The sequence below is a fragment of the Notolepis coatsorum genome, assembly GCF_963971535.1.
Source record: "Notolepis coatsorum genome assembly, chromosome: 19".
Lineage (NCBI taxonomy): Eukaryota > Metazoa > Chordata > Actinopteri > Aulopiformes > Paralepididae > Notolepis > Notolepis coatsorum.
In genome coordinates this window covers 46,258,281-46,275,232 of record NC_140183.1, presented here as the reverse complement: position 1 = coordinate 46,275,232, position 16,952 = coordinate 46,258,281, and the positions used below count along the sequence as shown (strand labels likewise).

General features: G+C 46.7%; 1 protein-coding gene across 1 annotated transcript in view; it reads left to right on the top strand.

Annotated features, from left to right (window-relative positions):
• Window positions 1–6,220: 6,220 nt before the first annotated feature.
• The window catches only part of gabbr1a (gamma-aminobutyric acid (GABA) B receptor, 1a), a gene marked incomplete at both ends in the record, with an annotated part of 191,006 nt that continues 180,274 nt past the window's right edge, over window positions 6,221–16,952 (top strand). Inside the window, 3 exon segments of the mRNA XM_084336634.1 lie at window positions 6,221–6,299; window positions 6,678–6,742; window positions 7,487–7,625. Coding sequence (XP_084192760.1) covers window positions 6,221–6,299; window positions 6,678–6,742; window positions 7,487–7,625 — 283 coding nt within the window.

Sequence of the window (16,952 nt, the reverse complement as noted above, 5' to 3'; positions counted from 1 at the left end):
TGTACAAATATTGCAAAATTGTACACGTAGAGAGTAGGCTATATAACAGTGCCTATGTTTGTCATAATTTGTATGTGCAATGGCCATGCATTTTCGACAGACATAGCCGAGTTGTGTTGTGAGTTTTCCCCTGCAATAAACCCGACCATCATATAGCTGCATTTACCCGTTCGCTTTACAAATAGATAAAACGTTTAGAAATGTTATCCCTTGAAATAATGATATACATTATGAACAAATAAACGATCATGTCAGTTTAGAAATGGCTCCCAGTCCTTTTTTCTACGAGACGCGGGGACTGTGCAAACGTCTTGTAAATATGGTCGGCCTTCCTCCACAGGCCATCACAGACTCCCTTGTCAACACCGGCCAGTTACTCCCGGTAGCATACGGTTGGTGGCACCCTCGCTGTGACCCTGACGTCTCTATAGTTCATGCTCACTCGTGCACAAATCACAGAGTACCTGACTCGGTATGAATCAGTCATTATGGACAGCAGCTTTAAAATAGGTTACTTATTGTATGCAATAGAAGAAGAGCTACTGTCTGCGTCTGTGCTAACTAACAACTGTGATAGGAGATTTGAGCCGTGCAGGGTGCTGAAAACGACCAGGGAATGTCTGGCTGCATCTGGCATAAATACACGTGGGGACATAGACGATGTATTATTCAACTGTTACACAGTTGAAGTGTAGGTAATTCAATACATTCAGCCAGGTCAGACTATAAAACGTTTACATGCATGATATATATCAGCACTAACATCCAAAGGCGCTCATTCGTTTTTTGGACAACTACGGACGCTGTCCATGGTGCTGAAACGGGCCTCCATTGCATTCGGCTTGTTGATAGCCACATCAGAGACCGTTTCGTACTGTATCTCTGCTCTCCAACATTACAACCACTAATGGTACTTTGTAGGCCATCTCATTCATGCTCAGTCACTGTTTGCTTTTATGTCGCACAGTGTGTGGCCTCTGATATGAATGTCTCTCACTGGGTAGTCCCCCCCCCCTCTCCCCCATGCTTTTCTCACACACAATGCACATTGATTGATTGAAAATATTATTAACAGATTGCAGAATGGGTACAATACCGTTCGGCTCAATACACACAATTGTTAAGGGGATGAAGACCAGAGAAAGACGTTCGTCTTGTTTACATCAGGGTCCCCCATTTTCAATTCATAATGTCTTAAAGTAGCCTACACAGCACACAACTGTGTACAAACACACACACAGTTACACACAGTGCTGGAAGTGCCACTGTAATGTGGTATTTCTCTGATATATGCAAATTGCACTACTGATTACAACACTACATTTCATTTCATTACCTAACCTTTACCCCTACCTAAACCATAACCTGTCCGGCAGCATGGCTACATGGGTAGGGCTCTAGACTCATGATCAGAAGGTTGTCAGTTGGAGCCCGGGTCAGGCTGTTGTTGGAAAGTAGTGTTGTTGTCCAGCGGCGAGCACTTTGTCACGGTGATAGAAAAGTACAGTTATGAGACGTCCTTCGAATGAGACGTTAAAATGAGGTCTTGACTGAATGAGACATTAAACTGAGATCCTGACTGAATCAAAGTCAAACTGAGGTCTTGACTGAATGAGACGTTAAACTGAGGTCCTGACTGAATGAGACGTTAAACTGAGGTCTTAATAATAATGCATTTTTTTTATAAGGCGCCATTCAAGGCACTCAAGGTCGCCGTACAACAATTTTAAAATAGTTAAATTCACAATCACAATCCATTAAAAAATAAAATCAGACAAAAAATAAAATCAGACATACGCCTGCCTAAACAGGTGGGTTTTGAGGTGGGTTTTTAAATGGGATGATGGAGTCAATGTTCCTGATGTCGGGGGGGGGGGGGGGGGAGTTCCAGAGGCGGGGGCAGAGCAGCTGAAGGCTCTTGACCCCATGGTGGACAGACGGGCTGGGGGGACGGTCAGGTTGATGGAGGAGGCAGACCTGAGGGACCGGGTGGGAATGTTGATGTGGAGGAGGTCGGACAGAGGGGCGAGGTTGTGGATGGCCTTGAATGTATGGAGGAGGATCTTGTAGTCTATGCGGTGTTTAATGGGAAGCCAGTGTAGTTGGCGTAGGACGGGGGTGATGTGACTGATGACAGGGGTTCTGGTGATTATACGGGCAGTAGCGTTCTGGACCAGTTGGAGCTTATGGAGGCATTTGTGGGGGAGACCAAAGAGAAGGGAGTTGCAATAATCCAAGCGGGAAGTGACGAGGGAGTGGACCAGGATTGCGGCGCTGTTGGGAGTGAGTGAAGGGCGGAGGCGGTTGATGTTGCAAAGGTGGAAGTAGGCGGACTGGATGGTGTTATTGATGTGGGAATGGAATGATAGGGTGCTGTCGAGGACGACACCCAGACTCTTGACCTGGGGGGAAGAGGAAACCAAGGAGTTGTCTATGGTGAGGGTGAAACTGGGGTGCTTGGTGAGTGTGGACTTGGAGCCAATGAGGACTACCTCTGTTTTATCACTGTTTAGTTTGAGGAAATTTGAAGTGAACCAGGATTTGATTTCCTGTAAACAGGCACAGAGGGAAGAGGGAGGGATGGTGGAAGTGGGTTTGGAGGAAACATAGAGCTGGGTGTCGTCCGCGTAACAGTGGAAATTGATGTTGTATTTACGGAGAATCCGACCAAGTGGGAGGAGGTAGATGATGAAGAGGATAGGGCCAAGGACAGAGCCCTGGGGAACACCGGAGGAGAGGGGGGATGGATGGGATGTGAATGATTTTAACTGAATGAACTGAGTACGACCAGAGAGATATGAATGGAACCAGTCTAGGGATGTGTGGGAGATTCCAATGGAGGCTAGTCGGTTAAGGAGGGTGGAGTGAGATATGGTGTCAAATGCGGCGCTTAGATCGAGGAGAATGAGGATGGATAATAGTCCGGACTCTCCGGAGTCAGCTGCCATCAGTAGGTCATTTGTGATTTTGAGGAGGGCTGTTTCTGTGCTGTGACGGGGGCGAAAACCAGATTGGAACTGTTCATAGAGGTTATTGTTGGAGAGGTGAGCATGAATCTGAGAAGCCACTACTTTTTCCAGGATTTTTTAGAGAAATGGCAGGTTGGAGATGGGGCGGAGGTTATTGAAAATGTCGGGGTCTGAACCAGATTTCTTTAGAATCGGTGTTACAGCAGCGGATTTGAGAGATGATGGGACAGAACCAGAGGTGAGGGAGGAATGGATGATTGCAGTTATAAGGGGCAGGAGAGAGGGGAGAGAGGCTATGACCAGGGAGGAGGGCAGGGGATCAAGTTGGCAGGTGGATGGCTTGGATTTCCTGATGAGTTTTGATATATCGGCAGCAGAGGGGAGATGGAAGCAGGAGAGAGGTGCAGAGAGGGGGGTGTGGAGCTAGGGGAGATGGACAACTGGACATGAGAGAGGTCAGTTGCTGGTGGATATTGGCTATTTTTAAATTGAAAAATGACATCAGGGAGTTACAATGTTCAGTGGAGTAGAAGTGTGAGGGAAGGGAGTCAGGGGGGCGGAGTGAGTTGTTGACCACTGAGAACAGGGCCCTGGTGTTCCCAGCACCAGCAGTGAATTTGTCTGCAAAATATTGGGATTTGGCTGAGGAGAGGGCGTCTTTGTAGTGGAGGATATGGGTATGGTGCATCTGTTTGTGAACAGTGAGTCCGGTTTTTCTGGAAAGCCGCTCCAGCTGACGTCCTTTGGCTTTCAGCAGACGTAGGTGAGGGGAGAACCAGGGGGCAGAGTGGGGTAATGAGACAGTCCTGGTTTTGAGGGGGGCAAGTGAGTCCAGCAGAGTTTGGAGACTGTCGTTGTAGTGGGAGATGAGCTGATCCGGGGTGCATGGGGGGATGGTGATGGGGAAACTGTCGATGCCTGTGGTGAGATCTGCTAAATTAATGTTTTTGATGTTGCGGAAGGACATAATACGTGACTGTTTGGTTTGGGATAGTGTCAGACTTAAATTAAATGAAACAACCATGTGGTCAGAGATGGGGAGATCGACAGCAGAACAGTTGAGAGGGGTGACACCTGAGCAACAGACCAAGTCCAAAATATGACCTTCAGAATGGGTTGGGAAATATATGTGTTGTTTGAGACCAAAACTGTCCAGGCAAGAGACGAAGTCCTTAGTGAGAGCATGATTTGTGTTGTCCATGTGAATATTTAAATCACCCAACAGAATTATGTTGGATGAGAGTGAACAGATGTGGGTGAGAAATGTGTTGAATTCATCAATGGAATCCTTGTTTGGTTTGGGTGGGTGGGCGGTAGATATTTACTAAAATAGTTGGTGTAGGTCCATTTAACTGTAGAACTACAGACTCAAATGAATGAGACACTGGCAGTGTGACAGATGAGACCTTCCAAGACTCGCGGTAGATTAGCGCGAGACCTCCCCCTCTGCCGGTGAGACGGGGTTGGCAGGTGTAAACAAACCCAGGTGGGGTAGACTCGTTCAGCTGAGAGAAGTCATTGGGATGTTGCCAAGTCTCTGTTAAACAGAAAAAGTCATACTTGCGGTCGAGGAGGGTCTTGACTGAATGAGGCGTTAAACCAAGGTCGTTAAAGAACCCGTAAAGAGTAGGGGGTTCCCCCGACACACACACACACACACACACACACACACACACACACACACACACACACACACACGCACGCACGCACGCACGCACGCACGCACACAACACACACACACACACACACACACACACACACACACACACACACACACACACACACACACACACACACACACACACACACACACACACACACACACACACACACACACACACACACACACACACACACACACACACACACACAGTGTGGTCAGTGGTTCCCTCTTTCCCCCTGATTGGTCCAGCATCAACATGTGGGAAACCAGCCCTTAATTTGAGCCATTTATCAACGTCCACAAAATCACAAACAGGCAAAGGACATAAAACATTTAAATGCAGTGATGTATTAAGGGACCTTCCAGTTACATTATGTGATGTATTACCAGCCAGGGTCAAACATACAGTAGCATACAACAGCATTAGAAACCTCCACATATTCTGTACCCTCCACCACCCCACAGACACACATTGTGTTGGTGTCTACCGCCCTGCACCCCCCTGTACGTCTCTTGTCAGTGCCGCTAAAAATACACTGACTAATGTTAATCAAGTATCCTACTGGGTTTGTCTGTCTTCCATCCTTGCTGCCATCTGTCTCTCTCACTGTGGTGCCTTGCTTTGTTAGTTACCCCCCATCCTGCCATGTGTCTGTGTGTGTGTGTGTGTGTGTGTGTGTGTGTGTGTGTGTGTGTGTGTGTGTGTGTGTGTGTGTGTGTGTGTGTGTGTGTGTGTGTGTGTGTGTGTGTGTGTGCGTGTGTGTGTGTGTGTGTGTGTGTGCGTGCGCGCAAAAAGACCATGAAGTCAGTCGCATTCATTATTCAATGCTGCAAATGAGCAGCTATATATAGGTGCATTTATACTGGCATAAACAAGTATGTCTCCATTTCTGTGTACAATATGTATGTGTGCATCTATTTGGCTGTGCTTTGTGTGTGTGTGTGTCCCAGTCTGGCACAGTGTCTCGCCGCTGGACGGGAATCAAGGGTCTATTGACCTATGACAACAAGGTTAGAATAGCACACAACGTGCCTCCGTGGGAAGGAGCTCCTGAAATCCTTACATTATACAGTTGGCTTCATGGCTAAGTGGTCTGTGCTCCCATCCCATCCCTGTGTGGCAGGGAGAGTGTATGTCAGGGAGACCAGTAGATGCTCTACTGCGTGTGCTGGTGGCAGCAGTCTAGGCCTGTCTGTGTGTACTGTGTACCCAGGGTTTTGTGCTGCAACAATGATACACTATAGTGGTAAACAGACTGTAAGCCTTTCCCAATAACATTGTACTTTTTGCCCCCTTCTTTCTTTCTTTCTTTCTTTCTTTCTTTCTTTCTTTCTTTCTTTCTTTCTTTCTTTCTTTCTTTCTTTCTTTCTTTCTTTCTTTCTTTCTTTCTTTCTTTCTTTCTTTCTTTCTTTCTTTCTTTCTTTCTTTCTTTCTTTCTTTCTTTCTTTCTTTCTTTCATTCATTTGTTGGTTCGTTCGTTCATTCCCTCCCCTTTCCCTTCTCTCCCTCAAACCCTGCTTTTTCCTCTCGCACTTCACATCTCCCTTTTACAACCTCTCTCTCTCTCTCTCTTTCTCAGATGCAGGGATGGCACAGCTATTGTTTCTGATAATTCTGTATGCTCTTCCATCTCTTGTTGTGCCCATACATAATTCATCAGCTGGAGGTAATTTGCATTTATGTGTTTGTGAGTGCATATGTGTGTGTGTGTGTGTGTGTGTGTGTGTGTGTGTGTGTGTGTGTGTGTGTGTGTGTGTGTGTGTGTGTGTGTAGGTGTGTGTGTGTGTGTGTGTGTGTGTGTGTGTGTGTGTGTGTGCATGCATGTGTGCGCGTGTGTCTGTCTTGTTTATATGCGTTAATGGGTGGAAATATAGTCCACAGGGACTGCTAAGTGACCTAAATGGAACGCTATCATTTGTGCATGGAGGAAGGCGTCGGATGATAGAACGATATCGTGTTACAGTAATACGTCAACATTATCTGGAAGATGATGCGTTTCCTCTCCTCTCCTCTCTCTCTTCCTTCCCTCCTTCCTTTCTTTCAGGCTGTGCCATCATCCGCCCGCCTAGGGATGGAGGGATCCGCTACAGAGGGCTGACACAAGAACAGGTAAGAAGAGATGCTGTCCTGATTGCTCTAGATCAAAAGCACTGCAGCAGTAATATATACACACACATATATATATATATATATCCCTGTATGGCAGGGAGACACACCCCTGTATGCACATACACAGACAGACTGATCCACAAAATGTATGCACATGTGAACACACTGACGCACACACATGTATGAACATGTATGCACATGCACGGATGAATGCGCAGAGACAGCAAGACAGTTTATTAAACAAACACACACACACACAATTGAGAAATTACACGTATGCACACACACACACACACACACTAACACATGCAAATATACACACACACACACACTGTACACTAACACATGCAAATACACATACACACACACTGTACACTAACACATGCAAATACACATACACACACACACACACTGTACACTAACACATGCAAATACACACACACACACACACACATATACATGCACACACACTCAAATTATGAAACATAACGCCCTCCCAGCGAGCCCACCCCCACCCCTCTCAATCAATCCAGTGAGATGGTATAATTCCAAACCGCGGCAGATCATCAGTTCAGATGATATTGCCATGACATGTCCTTCCTATAGTAGGACTCTATCTCAAACTGCCATAAGGCACCATGAGGCAGTGTATTAGCACAGAATGAAAGGCCTGCCTAAGTGAATGTGACAAATGGTTTGAGAGAGCATCAATCACACTGTAATTCTCTCTCTCTCTCTCACCAGATCCGTAGTGTGCAGATCCTGCCTGTGGATTATGAGATTGAGTACATCTGCAGAGGCAACCGGGTGATCGTGGGACCAAAGGTCAGGAAGTGTTTGCCCAACGGCACATGGACGGACATAGCGCAGCACAGCCGATGTCGTGAGTCATTCTCTTTTAGGTTATGTGTTTCCAAAGACATTCTTAAGTCGGCTAATAGTCATGGGACTTTTACGACTGATCGATGAGGTGATTTAATCGTATAATCTGTTAAATTCAGTTTCCCCACATGCAGTTGTCGTGACTGAATTCGGCACGTTTGGTTCAGGATCCGTTCGGAGGAGAAGAAAAGGCTGGAAACAAGTGGTTGCGGATTAATGGTCCAAAAGTGACCGTTATATTGGCAAACAGCAGCAAGGCAATTTCCACAGCAGTACACAGGATATCAAAATATCCCTGACACACACAGCTCGGTCTCCTGTCGTGTGTGTTTGCTCAATCGTAAATACAGTCCTATATAAACAATATCTTTTTTTTATCCACTTTTTTCTCCTTTTTTCTATTTTTCTCCCATCCCAATTTAGCCGTGCCAATTCTCCCCTCCCCTGTCTTGATCGTTGCTCGCATGTGCCCCCCACTGGCCGGTTGTAGGGAGGATAGAAGCCCATCACATGTCCCCTCCGATACATGTGGAGGCAGCCAGTCACATCTTTTCACCTGCCAGCGCAGACTCATTGGCGAGGAGTAACGTGTAGGAGGCTCACACTGCCCCCGCCATTTTCCTGACTTTGCTGTGCAGGCGCCCCAACCGACCTGTAGGAGTCGCTGTTCACAACGACCAGACTACCACCCATCGACTTCCCTCCCGCTAACTCTGCCAATTGAGTCAGTATGATGGCCGGCCCAAGCCGGAGGCAACGCTGACAGCCGGATTCGATACCGGTGTCTCTTGCGTTGGTGACGAGCGCAATGTCCGCTGCGCCACACAGCCGCCCCCTATATAAACAATATCTTGACCCCCGTCTCTATCCAGGATCGACTGGTCCAAATATTACAATACATTTCTTTGATAACAAAGGAATGACTTTCGTCCCAGACATTAAAATGGTAATTCACTCAGTCTGGCTCGGTGTAGGGGCGATCTGGTCCAACCGGTGGGGGGGTAGTTGTGTGGCTTAATTAAATCAGTTTAGTTTCATGTGTGTGTGTCTGCCAAATTCATTTGCATTGTCTCTTACGAGGGGATATAAACCAGTTTAGCCTGTTCAGTGGTTTGTTCTGGGTGAGACCGCTGGACTGTTTGTTCTCACTCATAGAAATGAACATATGCTATAATAACTGGTGTTATTTGTCTAATAGTCACAGTCATGCAAAAGGACTTTATAGGACTAAATATAATGCTTACCAGTGATGTTGTTATACGTTTTCAGGAAATACTAACAAAACCATGGACAACTAAGATCAAACTGACTGATTAATCAACCGACCCACTAAGACAGGGGTGTCAAACTCAATTACCAAGTCGGCCGAAATGAAAAATACTGATGATTTTGCCACCGGACACATAATAATACATAGACACTAGCTTAATTGGTCATTTTGTTCTTTTTGTATCTTTTCAATTTGTGCTCAATATCCACTCAATATGCTCTTCTGTTCATTCTCTGGTGCCTCAATGAATACAAGGAGGGTTGTTTAAAAAGTGAGTAAGGAGGCAATAATTGGCTTATTATAGATTCATCTTTTACTGATTTAAATGATATATATTAGGATTAAATTAATTATTCAGCCACAAGGGTTTGTAAAATTAGCAATTCTAGCTGGGAGGTGTAGTGGTTACGTCATTTGCGTTTTTCCGTGTTCCACCCTCTGTCCAACGCAATGTATTTCCCCATTGCCCATTTCTAAATCGTCTCATTTAAAACAAATAAAGCATGGACATTTGCAGAGTGTAACCACAGGTCTGAGAAGAGGACCTGCACATTTTACTCGTTCTCGAAACTCCTCTACATGCCCCGATTTAAATATCATATTTAACATATTGCTAACGTCTAGTACGTTTAGGTAGGTAACATTAACGTTAGCTATCTAGCTTGGTATATCAGCTGGCCGTGACGTGTATTAGGCGACAGCACTGAACAACAGGCTGCCTACTGGTAAGTGTAGTTTTTTTTTTTACGACAAATTTAAAACCTTATAACTACCTTTATTTCAACCAAAAATGCTTAAACAATCATTTTAGTGGTAGAAGGGAACTCATTTTGTGCAAAAATGGAAGCTTTTCAATTTCCATGCGGCAGAATTGTTACAATAGCCGATAATCCATTTTCCCAATGATGAATCCCTATACAGGTGGAACAACCAGTGACGTCAGACTACACCTCCCTATTGGAGAACGAAGTAGAAAACACACAAAACATCTCATCTCACTTTCACTGGTCTAGAGCAAAACAATTATTTCCACAGAGAATAGGTATGTGAAATTAATAAAAGTAAGCTACAGTATGCAAGCTAATAATACCTATTATGTTTTAATTAGTTATTCATCCACAGTAGTTTGTAAGGTTAGCAATTTTAGGTTAAATTGGTCCGAGAACTAAGTGGAACACACACACACACACACACACACACACACACACAGTACACTAACACATGCAAATATACACACACTGTAGCTAAGGGGCTACACAACCCTGACTATTTAAATGATGAGCTTGACAACTACTAATTATTAATTAACCAGATATTAAATATACACAAAATGGCGGACACTCTATTAACTGTGAGGGGACAGTGATACCAAGTTCAAATAATCACTTTAATGTTAAAGCAAAACATACATATCATATAACACAGATCTCCTGATACTAATATAATTTCAATGCAACAATGTCCGAATTAATTATAGTTCCTAAACTACTGGTACCGGATCGTTGGAGCTCTGAATGGAGGGAGACGGAGTGAATAGCACGGGGGGAGCAAGAGAAGGATGGAGACGATGTTCTCTGGAGTTCCTACTCCAGAGAGCTGCAGACCAACGTTGTTACGTGCCCCCGTGGGGCGACGCAACACTAGGCCTCAGACAGGATAGGTGAGGATGCAGTGACACAAAACACCATAGACGAGTTGTAAAATAACAATATTTATTTTACACAAGTGAGGATCAGCAACACAGAGAGCAAAGAGGACCTACCAGTGAGCACCAAATAATATCAAAATAAAACAAAGCCCCCCCCCCTTTACAGGCGCGGACGCCCCAAAGTACAGGAGGTGGTGCTCACTCTAAGCTGGTGTCTTTAACAGTGGTTCTCCTACGTGATGCAGGTGTAGACCCCAGGGTATCTTCACTGCCCTCAATGTCCCTGTGTGCGAAACAAAAGGTTAATATATAAGAAAAACAATCACCATAAGCTGGGTGACGAGAAATACATAAATACAGAAACAGGTTATGGGTAAAACAGAAATGTACAACAGGCAGGATCACAAAACGGTACAATACTATAGGGAATTGCTAGAAAACCAGAGCCTTGACCAGCTCTCACACAAACAACAGCTCCACAGAGCTTTCTACTAGCTCATGCACCAAAACATGAGCTCAACAGAGCTTTAACTAGCTCATGCACCAATCATGAGCTCAACAGAGCTTTAACTAGCTCATGCACTAAACATGAGCTCAACAGAGCTTTAACTAGCTCATACACAACAAACAATGAGAGCTCTACCACAACACCACCAGATATAATTACCCACATACACCGACAGAGCTCTAGCTAACAATGCATACACAGGGATTATATGAAGGGATGTGGAGGCCAATTAGGCTGATGAGCCTCAGCTGTGGTTGCTGCTGCTTCTTCTGTTGGCTGGAGTGGAATGGTGATTGACCCTGAGAGGTAGATAGATTATATAGGAGGGAGACAAGAAAACACTACAATCTGCCTACATACATAACACATATTATATATATACATAATAACCCATACAATATAATATTACATGCATACATAATGAAATAAGGAATGAAATAAGGACAGAGTCCGTAACACTTCCCCCCCCAAGGAGTCAGCCCATGGCCGACGAAAACACACACCATCAGTCACCATAGAACAAATAAAACAAACACTCAAACATCCCGAATAGCAAAACACCTGTTTCAACAGGCTACCCCCGAGAAAGGGCATCGGCAAACACATTCTCTGTGCCCTTCTTGTGTCGGACCACCACGTTATACCCCTGCATAAGCAGAGACCACCGCATCAACCGCTGGTTGTGGTTATACATGCGGTGCAAAAAAACAAGTGGGTTGTGGTCTGTGTGGACCACCACAGGCTCCACACTCGATCCCACATAGACCTAAAAAAATTGGAGCGCCAGCAGCAATGCCAACGTCTCCTGCTCTATTGTTGAGTAGCGTGTCTGGCTGCCACTAAACTTCTTTGAGAAGTAGCCCACAGGATGGACCAAACCCTCGGAATCCACCTGCGTCAGAACCGCACCAGCACCCACACAACTCGCATCAACCTCAATAGAAAAAGGCTTACTGAAATCAGGAGCATTTAGAACCGGAGCACTACATAAAAGGGCCTTACAGCTCTTAAAAGCCGCTTGACACCTGGCCGTCCACTGGTATGGCACCAAGGGACTGATTAGGTCAGTCAGAGGGGCTGCAACCAAGGAAAAATTCTTACAGAACCCCCTGTAGTAACCCGTCATCCCAAGAAAACGACGTAGCTCTCGTCGTGTGGTCGGTACTGGGAACATGGTTATGGCCTCTATTTTGGCTCCTAGAGGACGCACCTTACCACCGCCCACCTGTTTCCCCAGGTAGGTCACTGTCGCTTTACCGAACTCGCATTTTGCCAAGTTCAGTGTCAGAGAAGCGTCTGCCAACCGCTGGAATACGGTTCTCAATGAGCTCACATGAGCAGACCAACTCACTGAATGCACCACCACATCGTCCAGATATGCTGTGCAGTTGGGCACATCCCCCAACACTATGTTGACCAGTCTCTGAAACGTAGCCGGTGCGTTACGCATCCCGAACGCCATCACAGAATACTGCAGGAAAGCATCGGGCGTAGCAAACGCAGATATTTCAGAGGCCCTTGGCGAGAGTGGCACCTGCCAGTACCCTTTTAAAAGATCCAATTTCGTCACATACCGGGCTGACCCAATGGTATCTACACAATCGTCGATGCGCGGCATAGGAAAAGAGTCAGGAATGGTTACTGCATTCACCTTTCGATAATCAGTGCAAAACCGATGAGTGGTATCTGGTTTCGGAACCAGCAGGCATGGTGAGCTCCACGGGCTCAAACTGTGATGAGCCAAATCATGCTCCAGTAAATATGCCACCTCCTGTTTCATTATTTCCCTTTTTACCGCATTTATCCTATAAGGATGCTGTTTGACTGGCCTTGCATTACCGACATCAATGTCGTGTTCCAGAACTGTAGTGCGGGTTGGGACATCCCCAAACAAAATGGGATAACTGTTAATGAGCGCCACCATGTCAGCTTCCTGCTCCTTACCCAAGTGTGGCATCAGGGAGGGAAGGATCAACAACATCTCTGAGTTGCATAAACGAGGAGTCTGCTGCTGGACCTCACAACCATTTAAACCATCCTCATCACTCATTGGCAGAGTAGAAGGAACAGCAACCACAGTCACTGGTACCCCTCTCACTCCTGCTACTGCAGCTCCCACAGCGGCCCCTGGGGGCGTACTTTGTTTCTCCAACTGCAGGTTGTCCCTGGGAAGATAACGCTTCAACATATTAATGTGACAAACACGGGTCTTCTTTCGCCTGTCAGGCGTCCTGACTACATAGTCAGTATTGCTCAATTTCTGCTCGATAGCATAAGGGCCAAAAAAACGAGCACTCAAAGAAGAGCCAGGGATGGGGAACAGAACTAAAACCAAGTCCTCAGACTGGAAAGAACGTGGAACCGCTTTTTTGTCAAACTGCCGTTTCATTGAACCCTGAGCAGCAGAGAGACTCTCCTTAGCGATACTACACGCCTCATGCAGCCGCTCTTTAAATCTACACACATAGTTCAAAACCCCTCTCATTGGAGGTACGGTGTGCAGAGCCTCCCCCATTAACTGATCCTTTAATACTCTTAAAGGACCCCTCACTGAATGCCCAAACACCAGCTCTGCTGGGCTAAAACCCAGTGACTCCTGAACTGTTTCTCGCACAGCAAACAGAGCTAGGGGAACACCTTCATCCCAGTCTCTGCCGCTCTCCATACAATACTTGCGTAACACCGACTTGAAGGTCTGATGCCACCTCTCCAGGGCACCTTGCGACTCAGGGTGATACGCACTTGAGATCCTGTGAGAAATAGACAATGATGATAACACCTGCTCAAATATTCCTGAAAGGAAGTTAGTACCTTGGTCCGTTTGCAAGACTTTTGGCAGCCCGAACGTAGAAAAAAACTTGATCAGAGCTTTCACTACAGACTGAGATGTTATCTTTCTAAGAGGAATAGCCTCAGGGTACAGAGTCGCTACACACATAATTGTTAAAAGGAACTCGTTACCAGACTTCGTTCTCGGCAGGGGACCAACACAATCCACTATCACATGCTCAAACGGCTCCCCCATCGCTGGGATTGGGTGAAGCGGGGCAGGTTTAATAACCTGATTAGGCTTCCCTGTAACTTGACACACATGACAAGAATTACAGAACCTGGTCACATCCCCCTTTAACCCGGGCCAAAAAAAGTGCTTCAAAACCCTGTCATTGGACTTGGTGATGCCTAGATGTCCCGACCAAGGATGATCGTGAGCTAAAGACAAAACAGACTGTCGATACGGTGTTGGCACAACAATCTGGGTAACATAACTCCACTCATTACCAAAATCCATCCGTGACCTCCACCTCCGCATTAGCACATCATTCTCAACAAAATAGGCTACCTCCTTGTTCTCAGCTGTCTCTGGGGCAAGAGCAGCAGCAAAACATTTAGCTAAACTAGCATCCTCCTTCTGAGCAACGATCAGATTACCTCTAGTCATGGGTAAATGCGTTGTCTCAGAGGTGAGCGTATCCTGCTGAAGCGCATTACTGTCACTCGTCTCTATAGCAGGTGGAACAAACATAAGTGGGGAAATAGGCGCGCCAGACAACTGTGTAGCTAGCACAGACTCCGACAGATCAACTACCTCACCCAACTTACGTGCTTGAGCACGGGTGACTGCACAAACTGTAAATACCTGGGGGAACTGTTGCGCCAACACATCTGGACGCAAAACCTCAGGGCACTCTAAAACCTCCAAAACGGGCATAACTCTGCCACCCGCAATGTCGTTACCCAACAGGAAAGTGACACCCCGTACCGGTAACGACGGGCGAATGCCCACTTTGAACACCCCCTGTGCTAAACCACAGTTTAAGTGTATCAGATGGAGGGGCACCGACACAAAACCCATCTCGATCCCCTGCACCAACACACTTGAGCCATTTGATGACTCATGAGTAAACTGTAGCACGTCTGACAAGATAAAAGACTGCGCTGCCCCAGTATCCCTCAGTATGCGCACCGGACGCTGGTCCAACTCACTACCACTGAGAGAAACCATGCCGTCCAACATAAACGGTTCGTAACTGGGCTCCAGGTCACCACACATCTTTGTGGGGACTACTGACTGTGGAACTATCACCGTCTGCACCAAACCAACCTCCTTTGGCCGACCACTTGGCGTAGGCTGTGTGCGTTTATACGCTTGACAGTTCTCTCTAATATGACCCACCCGGTGACAATGATAGCATTCCCGCTCCTCCCTGTAGCGGGGAGATAACAAACGTGGTGGGCTAGTGTGCACTTTAGCTGGAGCCCGAGCAGAGGGATAAAAACCTCTATCCTCCTGTCTTAGTGTACCAAATGACTGTTTATGCGTAAGCAGAAACTCATCAGCGAGCACCGCCGCCTGTGCCAACGACTCAACTTTATGCTCATTGAGATAAGTCACTAAACGGTCATTTAGGCTATTTTTAAACTCCTCCAGTAATATTAATTCAGACAGAGAATCAAAATCAGCTACATCACAAGCCCTGCACCACAGATGAAATAGGGATTCTTTCTCCCGTGCAAACTCCACAAAAGTCCGGCCAGGCAACTTTCTGTGAGTTCTAAACTTTTGCCTGTACGCCTCTGGCACTAACTCATAGGCTCTAAGCACAGCCGTCTTAATTAAGTCATACGACAAACTGTCAGTCAGAGGGAGGGCAGACAGAATTTCCTGGGCTTTTCCCGTTAGCTTACATTGCAGTAAGAGAGCCCAGACCTCTTTAGGCCACTTTAAAGATGTAGCCACCCGCTCAAAAGCATTAAAATAGGAGTCTACCTCCGCCTCACGAAATTGAGGAACTAAAGAAATCAGTCTACTCACATCGTAAGCCCCCACAGCCGTGGAAGAGGGTTGAGTAGGACTCCCAATCTTAGCAGCTTCAAGCTCCAGCTGCTTCATTTTAAGCTCGGCGTCCACCCGGTGGCGGTCAGCGTCCAGCTGGCGGGTTGAGAGTGAGACCTCAGCCTCCAGCTCCATTTTTCTAATAGCCAACCTGTGACTATTCTCCTCCTTCTGCGCCTCGAACTGCAACCGTGCTAAACCCAATTTTAGACTGGCCTCCTCAGCACTCCCACTAGGGACAGATGCTGCACGTCCGTGCACTGGAGACGTGACACCCGAAAGGGGAGGCTTATCCTCTACCCCGTCTTTAACCGGGTCTACCACCAGAGGATCCTCGCCCTCCTCGTCTGTGACTATAGGGGAAGAAACAAAAGACGCTCCCTCACCGACACCGAGCACCTTGTTCCACACCAATATGCGCACCACCTCTTCTCTCAGGTCAGCCTTTGCCAAACTTTTAGAAAGGGCGACCTGAAAATGCGAGGCGATGGCAAACAAGTCTTCCCTCCTACACTGATCCAAACGATCAACCGAGGGATCACCCAGGAACACCTCCACCCCAAAAGACGACATCCCTACCCAGACCAGTGCACACACACACCAAAAACACACCTAATAAACTCGCTTTGACCCTTTGAACCTCCCATACCAGGGCGCAGTTCCTAGGCTAGGTCTCTTCCCACCCCTAGGCTTTACCATCCAGACTCCTCTGGACCGACAAGCCTTAGCTTTCTGCTTCCCGGCATTTTCTTTTCAAAAACACCGATCACAGAAACACTACTCGCTTACTAACTCATTCGGTTTCAGCTTATAGTGGCCTGACTGTACATTGAGCCGAACGCGGCGGCCCCCACCGTGGTCTTACTGCCATATGCGATCCGACCGGCAGGTGACCCAGTCGATAGCGACCCCAGACCCCGTAGTGGTTATTGGCCACCCAGGTAGGAACCGACGGTCTGATCCCCACCCCACTTTGCTATGGGTATGGAAACTTTGACCGTTTTCACCCGCCTTGCCTGTTCACAGAGAGAACACCCCCTGCTAGGTGTGGACTTTCATCCACGTACC